Raw genomic sequence first — 14,776 nt, forward strand, 5'->3', positions numbered from 1 at the left:
CAGCAGGTCAGAGGCGCAGGTGTATCTGCAGAACCGAGTCCTGGGCTCCTCCCCAGGTGCACCCATCACCCTCATCCCCTGCTGCAGGTACCTACTGGGTGGACCCAAACCTCGGCTGCTCATCCGACACCATTGAAGTCTCCTGCAACTTCACACACGGTGGACAGACATGTCTCAAGCCCATCACGGCCTCCAAGGTACCATCTGCTCCTGCCAGCCCCCAGGCTGACCCTCTGTGTCCCTGCTCTTGCCCAGCCCACAGCCAATCCAGGGCCTATTCCGGGTTGGGAAAGTCACCTCTTTTTGAGACTCAGGTTTCTCATCTGTAAGTTGGGGGTGAGCTGGGCCAATCAGTGGTGTCCAAACCCTCCCGGGTTGTGTGATGCTGATGAATCTTCCTTCAAGCCTAATATCTACAGCAGAATGGTTGGCTGAGCTGGCCTGGCCTGGAGTCGTTGGCATGAATCAAGTCAATGTGAGGCTCACTTGGGACACGCCCTGTGAGAGCCCACACGGCAGCCCTAGGAGGACGCCTTGGCCTTGCCACTCCTTTATCCCTACATCCCTTAAGCAAGTGGCTCAGCCTCTCTCAGCCTCAGTTGTCTTCTCTGCAAAATGGACACACCCCAGTAGCAACATGGACAAAGGTGTATGCAGACATTTAACGAAGTTCCGCACCTGCCAACCATGCACCTGTCTTTGGGCTAAGCATTTGGGTGGTGCAGGGCAACCCAACGTCAAACCAGTGCAGTCGGTGGCTTTGGGGCATGATCGCGCCCCCACCCAGGGTACCCCTCAGGGGACTGTGGGTCTGCAATTCCACTAAGCCCTCCACATTTTGGGGCTCTTCATGTCACACTGAAAAACTGCCCTGGCTCACGGGAGGGAGAGACCCAGAGGTTCTTATGTCCCGTTCCATCAGCACTACACCCTGGGAGGCTTGAAAGGTGTCTGGTGGCCACTGTGTCAGAACCAGACTTTGATAATCTCCAGGTGAGGCCATCTATCACGGGCCATCGGCGAGTCTTTGCTGGGTCCCTGCCACGTGCCAGGTCCTGAGCCAGATGTGGGGAGGTCAGATTCACTGCTACACCTGTAGCTAGAGCTCAAGGTCCAGCAGGTCCTCAGTGACCTCTGCGGACCTTCTCCCCGGGGCCACAGAGAGGGTACAGCAGAGGGTAAGGCTGGAGTTGGTCCCTGAGTTGGCAGCATGACCGCCCGTCTGGGTCATCATCTCCATCAGGAACAATGGCAAGGAGGGGCTCAGGCTCCCCATGGGGAACCTCAGAAGCCATAAATCCTGTCCTGTTGTTTGTGCTGAGGCCTGCTGTTTCCAGCAGCATCCCCCCACCCCACCATTGGAAAGGGTGTGGAGAGCACCTCCCTTCTGTACTCTAAGAGCCTCTGCATCTTGGGCAAGACCCTCTTCGTCTCTGGGCCTCTGGATCTCAGCTCAGTGGGAAGTGGATTGGATTAGGACAGTCGAAGTTCTGGCCCTGGAGTCAGGCAGGCACTCTTGTCACATAGCCAAGGGGCTGGGGGACCAGCTCAAAGAGCTTGATTTCCCTATCTATCAAGTGGGGACACATCTGGGGACATAGTTAGGAAAAGCTTACCAGGAAAGGGCTTATCCCTTTTCCCCTCCAGAGAAAGATGGGGAATCTTGAGAGCCGCAGGCCTGATCCCACCTCACGGCTATCTCCTCTGCAGGTCGAGTTTGCCATCAGCCGGGTCCAGATGAACTTTCTGCACCTGCTGAGCTCGGAGGTGACCCAGCACATCACCATCCACTGCCTTAACATGACCGTGTGGCAGGAGGGTCCCGGGCGGACCCCAGCCAGGCAGGCTGTGCGCTTCCGGGCCTGGAATGGGCAGGTCTTTGAAGCCGGGGGTCAGTTCAGGCCGGAAGTATCCATGGATGGCTGCAAGGTGACTCTTAGAGGTCTCACGGGCCTGCCAAGCAGGGACAGATGGGAAAAAACTTGTTCAGAAAACCTTTTTATTCTAAGACTTCATCTAATAATTTCATATTATATTTTATGTTATATTGAATCATTGGAAAAGTCATGATGCATTTTTGCATAGAAAAACATAGATAAATATCTCATGACTTTCCCAATGACCCAGTCATATGGTATGGTATATATAGGTTTTATCTTTGCATAACAATTTTGTTATGACCATTTTATAAGACTGTCTTTATTTTCCTCTCGGGGAGCCTTCTGAGGGGACGTCTGGGTTGGTAAGATTCCACAGAATGGAATCTTATTGGCAAGACTATTTTGAAGAGGCTGTCTTCTCTCTGTCCCTGCCCTAATCTCCCTGCCCTAGTTGAGATGATTTTTTTTCTCTTAATATTTTTGATCATTTTCAAATGCCCAAAACAGAGGAGGTTTGTCAGGGGAGGAGACGATAGAAAGTTGTCTAAAGGCAAAAACTAGTTTCATAAGAGTAAATGAAACTGGTAATACACAGTATTAGCGAGCATGTGGGGAACTAATACTCTCACATGAAGCTGTTGGAGAAAAGAAATTAGTACATGCTTTCTGCATAGCAGAAGTCCAAATATATATCCAGCGTGCACTATTCTCAGTACACGTGGGGACTGATTCTTAGACTCTCTGCAGATACCAAAATTCATGGTTACCCAAATCCCTCATTTACAATGGTGGAGCATTTGTATTTAACTTATGCACATCTTCCCATATACTTTAGTTTTTAAGAGAGATTTTTGCTATAGGGTACATGTGCTTGCCTGAGAGACAGAGAGAGACAGAGAGACAGAAAGCGAGAAATCATCCTCCCCAGGGGAAATGGCCACACCACAATCCCTTCGCCATTCTCCTTTCAGGATTTTGGGCATGCATGCACATGTGCCCAGCATGAGTTTTTTTTTTTTTTTTCTTTTTTTGGAGAGGTTTTCGCTATAGGGCGCATGTGCTCTCCAGAAAGAGAGAAAGAGACTGAGAGACAAAAAGTGAGAAATCACCCCCCAGAGGGGATGGCCATGCTGCAATCTCTTCTCCATTCTCCTCTCGGGATCTTGGGCATGCATGCACACACACCCGGCGTGAGTTTAAGCCACCAGGTCTGGGACTCAAACCACAGTCGACTACATGGGAGTACAGCGACATAGCCATTGTGCTAACTGTTGGTCCCACAGCATGAGTTTTAATCCACCAGGTCCAGGACTCAAACTGCACTCCAGCAACATAACCACTATACTGTCTGCTGGTCCCCCTCCCATATACTTTACATCATCCCTAGATTACCTATGATACCTAATACAGTGAGGCCAGCTGGTGATGTGGTGATTAAGGTGCGTACTGTGGTTTGAGTCCCAGATCTGGCAGCTTAAAAATCATGCTGGGCGTGTGTGCCTGTGTGTGTCCAAAGACCCAGGAAGAGGAGGGATTGCGGCATGGCCATTCCCTCTGGGGCATAATTTTTCACTGTCCCTCTCATTGTCTCTTTGGCAAGTACATACACCCTCTGACAAATAGCTTAAAAAAAAACAGAAAGAAAAAAGAACATCACATCAGTCATGTGTGCATGCATGCCCACATCCCAAGAGTAGAATAGAGAGTGAGTTCTCACTTCCCTCTTCTCTGCCTCTCTCTAGCAAGAGCACATGCATCCAGTGGCAAAAACTTAAACAAAAAACATTGTCAATCCTATGTAAATCGCTGTGAACAGATATGTAGGGCTGACTATTGTTTAGGGAATAATGACAAGAAAAGTCTGAATGTGTTTGATATAGACACAACCATCATAGGCCTAGCTACGTAGTATACATCAACACCAGTGTAACATTTTAAAGAATTACTCGTTTTAATTTATTTATTATTATTATTTAATTTGCTATAGGGCACATATGCTCATGAGAGAGAGAAAAAAAGTGAGAAAGCAAGCTGCCTGGTCCGGCACTTGAACTACTGTTGGCCATGTGAGCATCCAGTGCCTTAACCACCAAGCCACTTGCTGTCCCAACAATGTAACGTTTTCATTCACAGTGGGGTTGAATCTGCAGATGGGAAACCTGCAGTTATGCAGAACAGACTATATGTGCAAAACCTCAGCAATGTACCCACCCTTTAATTCAGTAATTCTTCTAGAATTTGTTCTAAGGGGATGATTAAGCATGTGCACAGAATCATGTTTGACTTCAGTCATGTTCATTACAGCATTGCTTATAAGAATCAAAAGGTGGGGGCTGTTCCCAAGCCTGGTGGTTAAGGGAACTGGATCCAATATGGCTGACTATGTGTGTGAATGCTGGCCCTGGTGATTTGGAAAACATGCCAGGTGCATGTACGTGCATGCCCAGAATCTCATTAGGATGAAGAAATGGAGAAGGAATTGTGTGACCGCACCGAAGGGGGTTCCTCTGTCTCTTTGTCTCTCTGTCTCTCTCTGGCAAGCACACACAATTTTTTTTTTTGGGGAGGTTTTTGCTATAGGGCGTGTGTGCTCACCAGAAAGACGGAGAGAGACAGAGAGACAAAGAGACAGAGGAACCCCCTTCGGTGCGGTCACACAATTCCTTCTCCATTTCTTCATCCTAATGAGATTCTGGGCATGCACGTACATGCACCTGGCATGAGTTTAAGCCACTGGGTCTGGGACTCGAACCACGGTCGACTACATGGGCATCCAGCGACACAGCCATTATGCCAACTGTTGGTCCCCCCTCTAGCAAATTTTTAAAAATAATAAATATATAAATAAAAAATTGGAAGCAATCTTAACGTGCATATACAGGTTATTACTACATCGAAATGCCATGCAGCCATTAAGCCTCGTGAGGAAAGCTGACAGGGAAATGCACAGGAGACGCGACGAGAGTCATGTCGGATATACATGAGCTGTTTTCCTGCACCCTCAGGTCCAGGATGGCCGCTGGCATCAGACGCTCTTTACCTTCCGGACCCAGGACCCCCAGCAGCTGCCCATCGTCAGTGTGGACAACCTCCCTCCTGCCTCATCAGGGAAGCAGTACCGCCTCGAAGTTGGACCTGCATGCTTCCTCTGACCTCTGACCTCTTGGCTCCTCTAGGCCTTGAGGGGAAGGGAAGAGGAGGAGGCAAGGGGAGGGCACTGAGGGGCAGGTGGCCCCAGGAGAGGCAGCCCCTGCCCAAGCCTCCTTGCACGAGGCCAGATGTTCCCTGCCCAGTAAAAGTGGATGGGGGAGGGTAGCAGGGGCCAGGTATCCTTGGGAACAGCGGATCCCAGCTTAGCTCCAAAGACCAACCAAAGAGCCAGCGAGAGCAAGCTGGACCTGCAACCCGCCTGAGCCGGTGGCCTGTCTCCCAACTCGGGGCCACTCCCTTCCCTCCCCAGCTTCCTGCCCAAAGAGCCCCATGTTCCAGCCAACTCGAGGGAAGGGAGCGCCATGTCAGCTCGTCCCAGCCAGGGAGTTTTTGATGTGCAATATTAGAAAGGAGACATGAAAAAAGGAGAAAAGGAAAGAAAGTATATATATATATTATTTAAACAAACAAAAAGAAGGTGCATTACCATTTTTTTCACCTGGAGAAGAGGTGAGAGGATGAGAAAGAGCAGCCAGGAGGTGGGAAGAGGCCAGGCCCTCGGGCTGGCGGTGCCATCTTTGCTACCTCCCACTGTGAAATCTTTGGTGCTCACAATTGTCTCGTAGAGTATGTGATTTTTTTTAAGGGAAAAAAAAAACCTATTTAAGATTCTGAAGGTGCTACCATTTTTGCCACAGACTTTGAAGAAACTTTCGATGTTGGACGTCATCCACATCCTTCTCTATCCTCCAAATGACAGAGTTTGGGGAATTAAAACATTTTCCTAGCATCACCTTTATGCTTGTCAGGTGACTTGCTAAGGAGGAAAATTGAAAAGAAAAAAGGAAAAGGGGGAGGGGAGAAGCTAAACAACAACAACAAAAAAAACCAAAAAATTAAAAAAATAAAAAAATAAAAATAAAACCAGAAACCAGAAGTAGAGAGAGTTACCTTTTAACTTATGAACTTCGAAATGCCTGTCCTTTCAAGGCAGTGGGGAGGCCGGGCATGAAGCATTTAGAGTGGGCCTTTTGTGGTCCTGGAGAGAGGATGGGCTTGCCTTAGAAGGCATGCCCCAGAGAGAGGCCCTGGGAGGAGCCTTGACCTTGACAAGTCTAGTCACAAGAGTGACCTTTGGTCAGGGCTAGCCTTAGAGATGGATCGTAAATACCAAACTGTCTCGCAAAGCCACGGAACATCCCCCAAGTTCATCCCTTCTGGGAGACTGTCCTTTCAAGATGCAATCATGGTTCTTGCTTTTTCATTGCCCGTACATCCTATCAAACCTACTGTCATTAGCTGCAAGTACAAACTTGGGCTGAGGCGAAAGAAGAATTATGCGGCCTCAGAGATCAGCGCGATGCTGACGTTCAGTGAGATCTGAATTGTACGCTATCCATGCACGAGTTGGAGCCTGAGGTCATTTCAACTCTGGAATTATTTTTATAGAAGGGGAAAATGTATGTGAAAGTCTCTGTGTGTGTATTTCTCTTCTGAAGTTGTGTCTCTTTGGGAATTCGATTCGGTTTTCTCTATTTAATACCTCACTCTGGCCCACCCTCCCTCCCCAGACACTTCCTGTCCCCCTCGCCTGCTGCCCCAGCCCAGACGCCTCCATGGAAGTGCATTTCGTAGCAGCTGGGGCCTCATCTCAGCCCCTCGTTTCCCCCACCCCCGGCCTCTGTCTCGTTCTTTTCCTACTGTCCTCGTTTACGTCTCTGTCCACATGTCAGTGTGTTAAACCCCAGTGGGTTCCATTTCTCCTTTTCCCTTCTGGATTTTAAATAAATATTTAAGACTGAGGCAATGGAAAGACGTGTCTGTGGTTGTGTGCTCCTTGGTCGAGCTTGGAGGGAGTTGCTGGCAGCTTGGGGTGGAGAGAAGATACTCAGAGGATACCTGCATAGGCCGGCACCGATACCGCAGATTCGGGAGGCTTAAAACAACAGGAAACGAGCCAGCCCTGTGGCACGATGGTTAAGGCGCTGGATCCCACCTGGCCGACTGTGTTTTGAGTCACAGACTTGGCAGCTTGGAAAACCTGCAGAGTGCATATGTGCGCATGCCCAGAAGTCCAAGGAAGAATGGAGAAGGGATTGCGGCGTAGCCATTCCCTTTGGGTACTTTCTTTCTCTCTCTCTCTCTCTCTCTCTCTCTCTCCTCTCTCTCCCCTAAGCCTGCCTCCAACCCCCATCCTAGCAAGCACAAATGCCTTGTGACAAATTAAAAAAAAAAAAAAAAAGAAACAGGAATCTAGGGACCAGCTGGTGGCATGGCCGTTAAGGGCGCTGGTCCCCCACATGGCCGACTGCAGTTGAGTCTAAGACTTGGCGGCTTGTTTTCTCACTTTTCTTTTCTCTCTCTCTCTGATCAAATTAGAAAAGTAATAATAACAAACACAATTAAATAAAAAAAATAACTCTTTAAAAAAATAAAACCCAAACCAGAAATCTATTCTGTCATATATCTGGGGGTTGGTTTTGTGGGCAGGAAGGGTAAGTCACTTTGAGGTCTGTTTTCCCCATAGGAAGCTCTGTGAGGGCAAGGGATGTATTTTGGTCTCTGCTGCAGCCATAGGCGCTCGAACTTTGTACATGATTGCTCACAGGAACTCTTCATTTGGGACTCTCTATGATAGTCCCAAACCTTTCCATCATCCCAAAGAAAACCCCTATTCATTTAACAGTGCTCCCCCCCACCCCATGTCCCTTTCTCTAACCCTAGGAAAAACACCCATCTGCTCGGTGGCTTTACCAACCCTGAATATTCTATATACGTGGACTCCCTAGACGCGGCTTTTGTGACTGCTTTCACAGCGCAACCTCACCAAGGTTCAGTCATGGCGGAGCAGGGATCAGTACTTCAGCCCTCTCTACTGGCCGAAGGATACTCCACTGTATGGATAGACCACATTTTGTTTACTTAGTTGTTGATGGATGGACATTTGGATGGTTTCTGGCTCTGGCTTTTGCGAATAATGCTTCAAAATGAGTCATTTTTGCCCATCAGATTCTTGAGAGAAATCACAGGAGCACCTGTCTTGGAAGTACGTGAGAGCCTAGGAGATCAGGTTGCCAGAGTGAGTAAATAAAAACGTAGGATGCCCAGATCCATGTGAATTTTAGTTCAACAATAAATGCTTTGGGGGTGTAAGGATGCTTCATGCAATATTTGGAGTCTACTTAAAAAATCATTTACTATTTATCTCAAATTTCCCTTTATCTGGAGGTCTTACCTGCAGATTTCACAATTTCTTTTCTTTGTCCTTTTTTTTTTTTTTTTTTTTTTGGAGAGATTTTTGCCATAGGGCACATGCACTTGCTAGAGAGAAAGAGACGCAGAAAGTGAGAAACCACTCTCCCAGGGGAGAGCTATGTGGAAATCCCTTCTCCTTCGGTCTTCTCTCAGGATTTTGGGCATGCATGCACGCACATGTAGTGTGTTTGAAGCTGCCAGGACCAGGAGTCAAACCACGGTCAGCCATCTGGGAGTCCAACACCTTAACCTCTATACCACCTGCTGGCTCACAATCCACAATTTCTTATTCGTGGTTCAGATTGCTTTCTTCCTAGGCTCATTCCTCTTTCTTGGGCGTCTGGATGATCAGAACTGCTCTGCCCTACTCATCTGAGGGAAAGAACGTATCACAAGAGGTTGAGTTCAGACCCAGGAATTTGTTTTAACACCCAATCTTCACCTCCCCTTCCCACCTCGTCACCGCCCAGGCCACGAGTACCAAGGCCAGCTTGCTGTGGCTTCTGGAGCCAAATCACAGAGCCCAGGTGAGCAGCTTAGGAGGCCATGGCAAGTCCCGTGTCCAGGCACAGCTTCCCAACCTAAGGGAGGGCAACAGAAGTCCCAGGAAGGGTCTGCGGTCCCAGGGTAAGACAGGCGAGCTGTGGCTTACACCCAAGGCTGTGTGCCAGAACCGGGGCCAGCAGCGGCAGCACCTAGGAGCGCTCAAGAAATACGCATTCTTGGCCTCCCACCAAACCAACTGAATCACAGCCCTCATGGGTGGGGCCCAGCTATTTGTGCTTTAATAGCCCCGTAGAGATTCTGGTGCCTGCTACAGGCCCAAGACCTCTGTGCAGAGCCACTGGCTAAGGCTGAGAAACGGTTTCCCAGCACGGGGGAAAACAACACAAAACCAGCTCTGATGTTCTTGTTTCTCTGACAACCAGAAATGAGACCGAGCCAGAATGGTTCTTTCCCTGACCCATCTTCTGTGCGCTCCCCTCTAGCGTCACTCTCAAAGTGTTTGTGTTCCAAAGATGTCCGTGTTGTGGGCAGGAAAGGTAAGTCACTTCAAGGTCTGTCTTCCCCCTAGAAAGCTCTGTAAGGGCAGGGGCTGTATTTTGGTCTCTGCTGCAGCCATAGGCGCTTGAACTCTGTACACGATTGCTCATAGGAACTCTTCATCTGCGTTTCCTCCGCATGGGTTTATTGAGCACCGGAGTTACAGACGGAGCTGGCTGCATGTCTGAATGGCTCTGGGTCCCGTGGCTGCAGCTGGAGGGGTCGGACCTGATGTGGCTACGGACGAGTAGAAGGGGAGGCCAGGTGCTTGGGGATCACCTCCCAAGCACCTCAAAGGGGACACAGTTGATGTGATCTCAGTAAGGAGATGATGATCAGGAGGTGACCCCCTTATCCAGGTTCTCCAGAGAAACAGAAGCGATAGGAGAGACAAAGGGATGTATTACAAAGAATTGGTCCTCATGATTCTGAACGCTAAGTCCCAAGTTCTGCAGGAACAGGCTGAAGACCTAGGAAGCCAAGGGTGTATAGTCAGTATCACTCAAGCATGGGGTGTGTGATGAGAAAGACGTCCTCGTGCAGCCTTCGTAGAACACTCTTATTCAAACCCACGTGGGGGAGCCGGTTGCTCCCAGGCGACTCGGCATGTTAGGATAAACAGCTGAAGCGCAGAGGTAAGTATTTTGTGTCTAAACACAGAAAAGGCACAGTAAAAGTTCTTCTACAAAAGATAAAACATGGGGACCAGCCAGTGGCATGGTGGTATTAAGGGAACTGGATCTCAGTGACTGATTGTGCAGTTTGAATCCCAGATCCGGAAGCTTGAGACACTCAGGCATGTGTATGCCCAAAATATCAACAGGAGGGAGAAATGGAGAAGGGATTGCAGAATGACTGTTGCCTATGGGGGGAGGGTGCTTTTTCAGTTTTTCTCTCTTTCTCTCTCTCTCTCTTTCCTTCTCTAATGAGCACATACACCCTCTGGGGTGGGGGGAGAAAGATTTTTAAAAAATCATATAATTGCATAGAGCACTTGCCTGAACTGCCAGTCTGAAAGCAGTAGGCAGAAGCAGGTCACCGTTATTCAGTCTTTTACTGCTAGTCAAACCTTCCACTGATTGGGTGAGGCCCACTCAGGCCAGGGAGAGCATTCTGCTTTAGTTTGTCTACCCACCAATGCCAATCTCATCCAGAGACACCCTCACAGACATACCCACAACAGTATTTGGACAAATATCTGGGCATCGGGTAGCCCAGTTAAGCTGACACATAAAATTCAGCATCACAGTCCCCGAGCTGGGGCTGAGAGAGAATGAAGAGAAGACAGCCAGATGGGGAAGAAAAAAAAGCACGGGGAGAGACCTGTAGGGTAGCTCAGCGTGGTGCTACAGCGAGGGTGCCGGTGGTCTGGGGTCCTGAGCTGGGAACAGGACAAGACACAGGTTTGCACAGAACAGCAGGGGACTGGGGCCCTGGAACAGAATTACCCAGGAGGCAACGGGCTGAGCTGCGAGGGCAGGAGTGAGATCTTCACCAGCCAGAGCTCCAGAGGTGTCAGGAAGAAGGGTCAGAGGGAGAAGACAAGAGGGGCCATGTCTGCTCCAGGTGGCTCTCTGTGACCTGACCGGCAATGTCTGATCCAGGTGGCTCTCTGTGACCTGACCGGCAATGTCTGATCCACGTGGCTCTCTGTGACCTGACTGGCGATGTCTGCTCCAGGTGGCTCTCTGTGACCTGACCGGCCAGCACATTCCTAGCAGAGAGTAATGGGGACAGAAGACGGCTCTCCCTGTTCCCAACCTCCCCTTGCACAACCGAGAGTTAGGAAAGCGCTAAGGTGGGCCCTCCCGGGAAAGTCCAGGCTGGTCTGAGTTTGCTCTGTCCACAGTGAGTCAGATCCAGCTGTGCACAGCCTTGCCCCACAGTGACCGGAAGCCCCGTGCTGGGAAAGTGAGGGACAGGAGAGGGAGAAAGGGAGAGGCTGACCGATGGACTCCAGGTCCCAACTGGACAGACAGCCTTGGGCAGGTTTCTCCCTCTGCAAAATAGGAACACTATGGCCTGCCCGCTCACTAGCCATGAAAAGATATTTTTTAGTAATAGTAGGCTGAATTGCATAAAATGGAAAGACATCCAATTGAGTAAGTTGCAACACTGTAGATTCTTTAAAGAATTATTTATTTAATTATTTAGTTCCTTTTGTTATTATTCTTCTTTTTATTTTGACCAGAGAGAGAAAGGGAAAGTGAAAAAGAAAGCCACCAGGTCCAGGACTCGAACTCTTGTCGGCCATGTGGGAATCTAGTGCTTCTTCTATACACGACACCACCTGCTGGCCTTTATTTATTTATTTATTTATTTTGGAGATTTTTGCTATTGGGGGTGTGCACTTGCCAGAAAGACAGAGACAGAGAGAGACAGAAAGAGAGAAATCAACCCCCCAGGGGGGATGGCCACGCTGCAACTCCTTCTCCTCCAGTCTCCTCTCAGGATCTTGGGCACACATGCACACGCTCCCGGCGTGAGTTTAAGCCACCGGGTCTGGGACTCGCACCACAGTCGACTACATGGGAATCCAGCCATTACGCTAACTGCTGGTCCCAGCATTGTAGATTTTTATTGTGGCGGTAGTTACACACATACATGTGCACATATGTTGCTACATTTGTACATAAAGTTTCTGACACATCAAATCCACTGTTTTATGTGGTTTGACTCAATAATAGCACAATTTGGGACCAGCAGTTAGTGTAATGGCTATGTCGCTGGACTCCCATGTAGTCGACCGCGGTTCGAGTCCCAGATCTGGTGACTTAAACTCATGCTGGGTGCGTGTGCGGGCGTGCCCAAGATCCCGAGACGAGATTGGAGGAGAAGGGATTGTGGCATGGCCATCCCCCCTGCAGGATCCTTTCTTGCTTTCTGTCTCTCTGTCTCTCTCTGTCTTCCTGGCAAGCGCACACATCCTGTAGCAAAAACTTCTCCCAAAAATTAATAAATAAATAAATAGCACAATTCAAAATAATAATGGCTACAATTTCTTGCATGCTGACTTTAAACCCGGTACTGTGAGGAGTATGCAAGAAACTTCTCTTGCCGTCGTGCCAGGGCCAGATGGAGGGAGTTTCGTCTCATGAACAACCTCGTGAGTCGCATGCTGTGACCCTGGCTTTTTAGAGAAGGAAAGGGAAGTCCAGAGAGATTTCCTACGCTGCCCAGATCACATGGCAGGGTGTGACCTGGGCAATTAGTCTCGAGCATTCCCCCAGCCCCGGCGCGAAGCTGCTGACGAGGATGGCTTGTTCTGCCTGCGTGTTCTATGTGGTTGCTCGTGTGGAAGATCAAGTTATCACACAGAACTCAGTGCTCGTGTTAAGAAAGATCTAAGTGGTTGGGACCAGCAGTTGGCATAATGGCTATGTCGCTGGACTCCCATGTAATCAACCACGATTCATGTCCCAGACCTGGTGGCTTAAAGTCATGCTCGGCGCGTGTGCGTGCGTGCCCAAGATCCTGAGAGGAGAATGGAGAAGGGATCGCAGCGTGGCCATCCCCCCCAAGGGGTGATTTCTTTCTTTCTGTCTCTCTCTGTCTTTCTGGTAAGTGCACATCCCCTATAGCAAAAACCTCTCCAAAAAATAAAAAAATTAAAAATTAAAAAAAAGAAAGATCTAAGTGGCTTTCTCAGTAAATGAATTGTTTCAACTGGAGTCTTTTCCCTGATTACCTAAGGCTCACCCTAGCTCTCTGGGCCATTTGTATACTGTCTATATCATGGGAGGGGGGAGAATATCTGGTTTTCGTGAACCTGGGATAGATGTGTGTTTCCGTTTTGTTTTTTTTTTTTTCCGTTATAGGGCGTGTATGCTCACCAGGAAGACAGAGAGAGACAGAGAGATAGAAAACGAGAAATCATCCCCCAGGGGGGAGAGCCATGCTGCAATCCCTTCTCCTCCATTCTCCTCTTGGGATCTTGGGCACGCATGCACACACACCCGGCGTGAGTTTAAACCACTGGGTCCAGGACTTGAACCGTGGTCAACTACATGGGAGTCCAATGACATAGCCATTATGCTAACTGCTGGTCCCTGTGTTTGCGCTTTGATGTCTTTGAAGTGGTACGTGGCCTGCCGTTGTTGGCGTTTACATGCAGTGCAGGAGTCTTTCTGTCCCGCCCCAGCTTGTTGCTAAACTGACCGTGACAGTACTATAATCGGCAGACCCAGAGAAACAAATTTGCCTCATTTAACACACATTTGACGGATACAAACTGATTTAATTCTCATGACAATCCCATGAAGCAGGTACCACCATTATCCTCATTTTAGAGGTGAGATCTCAAGGCACAGAGAAGTTAAGCAACTCGCATCACACAGCTAGAAACCAGTGAAGCCAGGAGAGTGCTTCACCACCCCCTCTATGGCCCTGAAGGCTTTTCTGTCTCTTTCTTTCCCACCTAACTTTTCTTGCTGTGGTTTCGGAGCCGGATACAGGGAAGACTGCCCAGAGCAGCCTCAATCCACAGAGGAACGCGAGCTCCCTGAAGTGTGAGGAGAGGGGCAGCTGCTCTGCGTCAGGGTGGGTGCTGGATGTACTTGGGGGAACTATGTGGACAGCCTCTCAGGTGGAGGGTGAGGCCCCAAGGGGCAGCCTGAGTGACAGTGCAGACCATGGGCACCCTCACCACTTCAGAGGAGAAGCTCTCTCTGTTTGTCCCCAGTCCCTGCTTCCGCTTTGGAACACATGGCTCTCCCTGGCCACCCTCCCTCCATGTGGGCTGCCCCGGGATTTCCACACAGAACAAAGGGAAGGCCACAGACCACGAGGTTAAATACCTAAACCTCACAAATGACAAGAATTCACAGTGCTGGGACCAGCAGTTAGCGTAATAGCTATGTCGCTGGCCTCCCATGTAGTCTACTGCGGTTCACGTCCCAGACCCGGTGGCTTAAAACTCATGCTGGGTGCGTGTGCATGTGTGCCCAAGATCCCGAGGGGAGAATGGAGGAGAAGGGATTGTGGCGTGGCCATCCCCCCTGGGGGGTGATTTCTCGCTTTCTGTCTCTCTGTCTCTGTCTGGCGAGTGCACACGCTCTATAGCAAAAAACCTCTCCAAAAAAAAAAAAAAAAAGAATTCACAGTGCCAAGTCAGTACATTGGTCAAAAAAGTCAGTGTTTCTGGGTTTGTCATGATTTTGATTTCTCTGTTTGGGAAGAAGTTTTTAAAATTAATTATTTACTTAACTACATTTGTTATGATCATTATTTTTTAAGAATTATTTAATTTTATTTTATTTACTCATTCATTTATTTTCATTTGATCCAAGAGAGATACACAGAGAGAGAGAAGGAAAGTGAGAAAGCAAACCACCAGGTCCAGGACTCACACTGTGGTCAGCCATGTGGGAGTGTCTAGTGCCTTAACCACTATGCCACCTGTTAGACCCATATTATTATTTTTTAACTTGACCAGAGAGTGATAGAGA

At 48.9% G+C, this 14,776-nt stretch overlaps 1 protein-coding gene across 1 annotated transcript in view; it reads left to right on the forward strand.

Moving 5' to 3' along the window:
* The window catches only part of COL27A1 (collagen type XXVII alpha 1 chain), a 191,819-nt gene extending 184,793 nt beyond the window's left edge, over positions 1 to 7,026 (forward strand). Inside the window, exons 65-67 of the mRNA XM_027769364.1 lie at positions 88 to 197; positions 1,711 to 1,929; positions 4,886 to 7,026. Of these exons, the coding sequence (XP_027625165.1) occupies positions 88 to 197; positions 1,711 to 1,929; positions 4,886 to 5,032 (476 nt within the window). The 3' untranslated portion in view covers positions 5,033 to 7,026. The remainder of the gene's footprint in view (positions 1 to 87; positions 198 to 1,710; positions 1,930 to 4,885) is intronic.
* The last annotated feature ends 7,750 nt before the right edge of the window (positions 7,027 to 14,776 follow it).

Source organism: Tupaia chinensis, unplaced genomic scaffold (genome assembly GCF_000334495.1).
Source record: "Tupaia chinensis unplaced genomic scaffold, TupChi_1.0 Scaffold000081_1, whole genome shotgun sequence".
Lineage (NCBI taxonomy): Eukaryota > Metazoa > Chordata > Mammalia > Scandentia > Tupaiidae > Tupaia > Tupaia belangeri.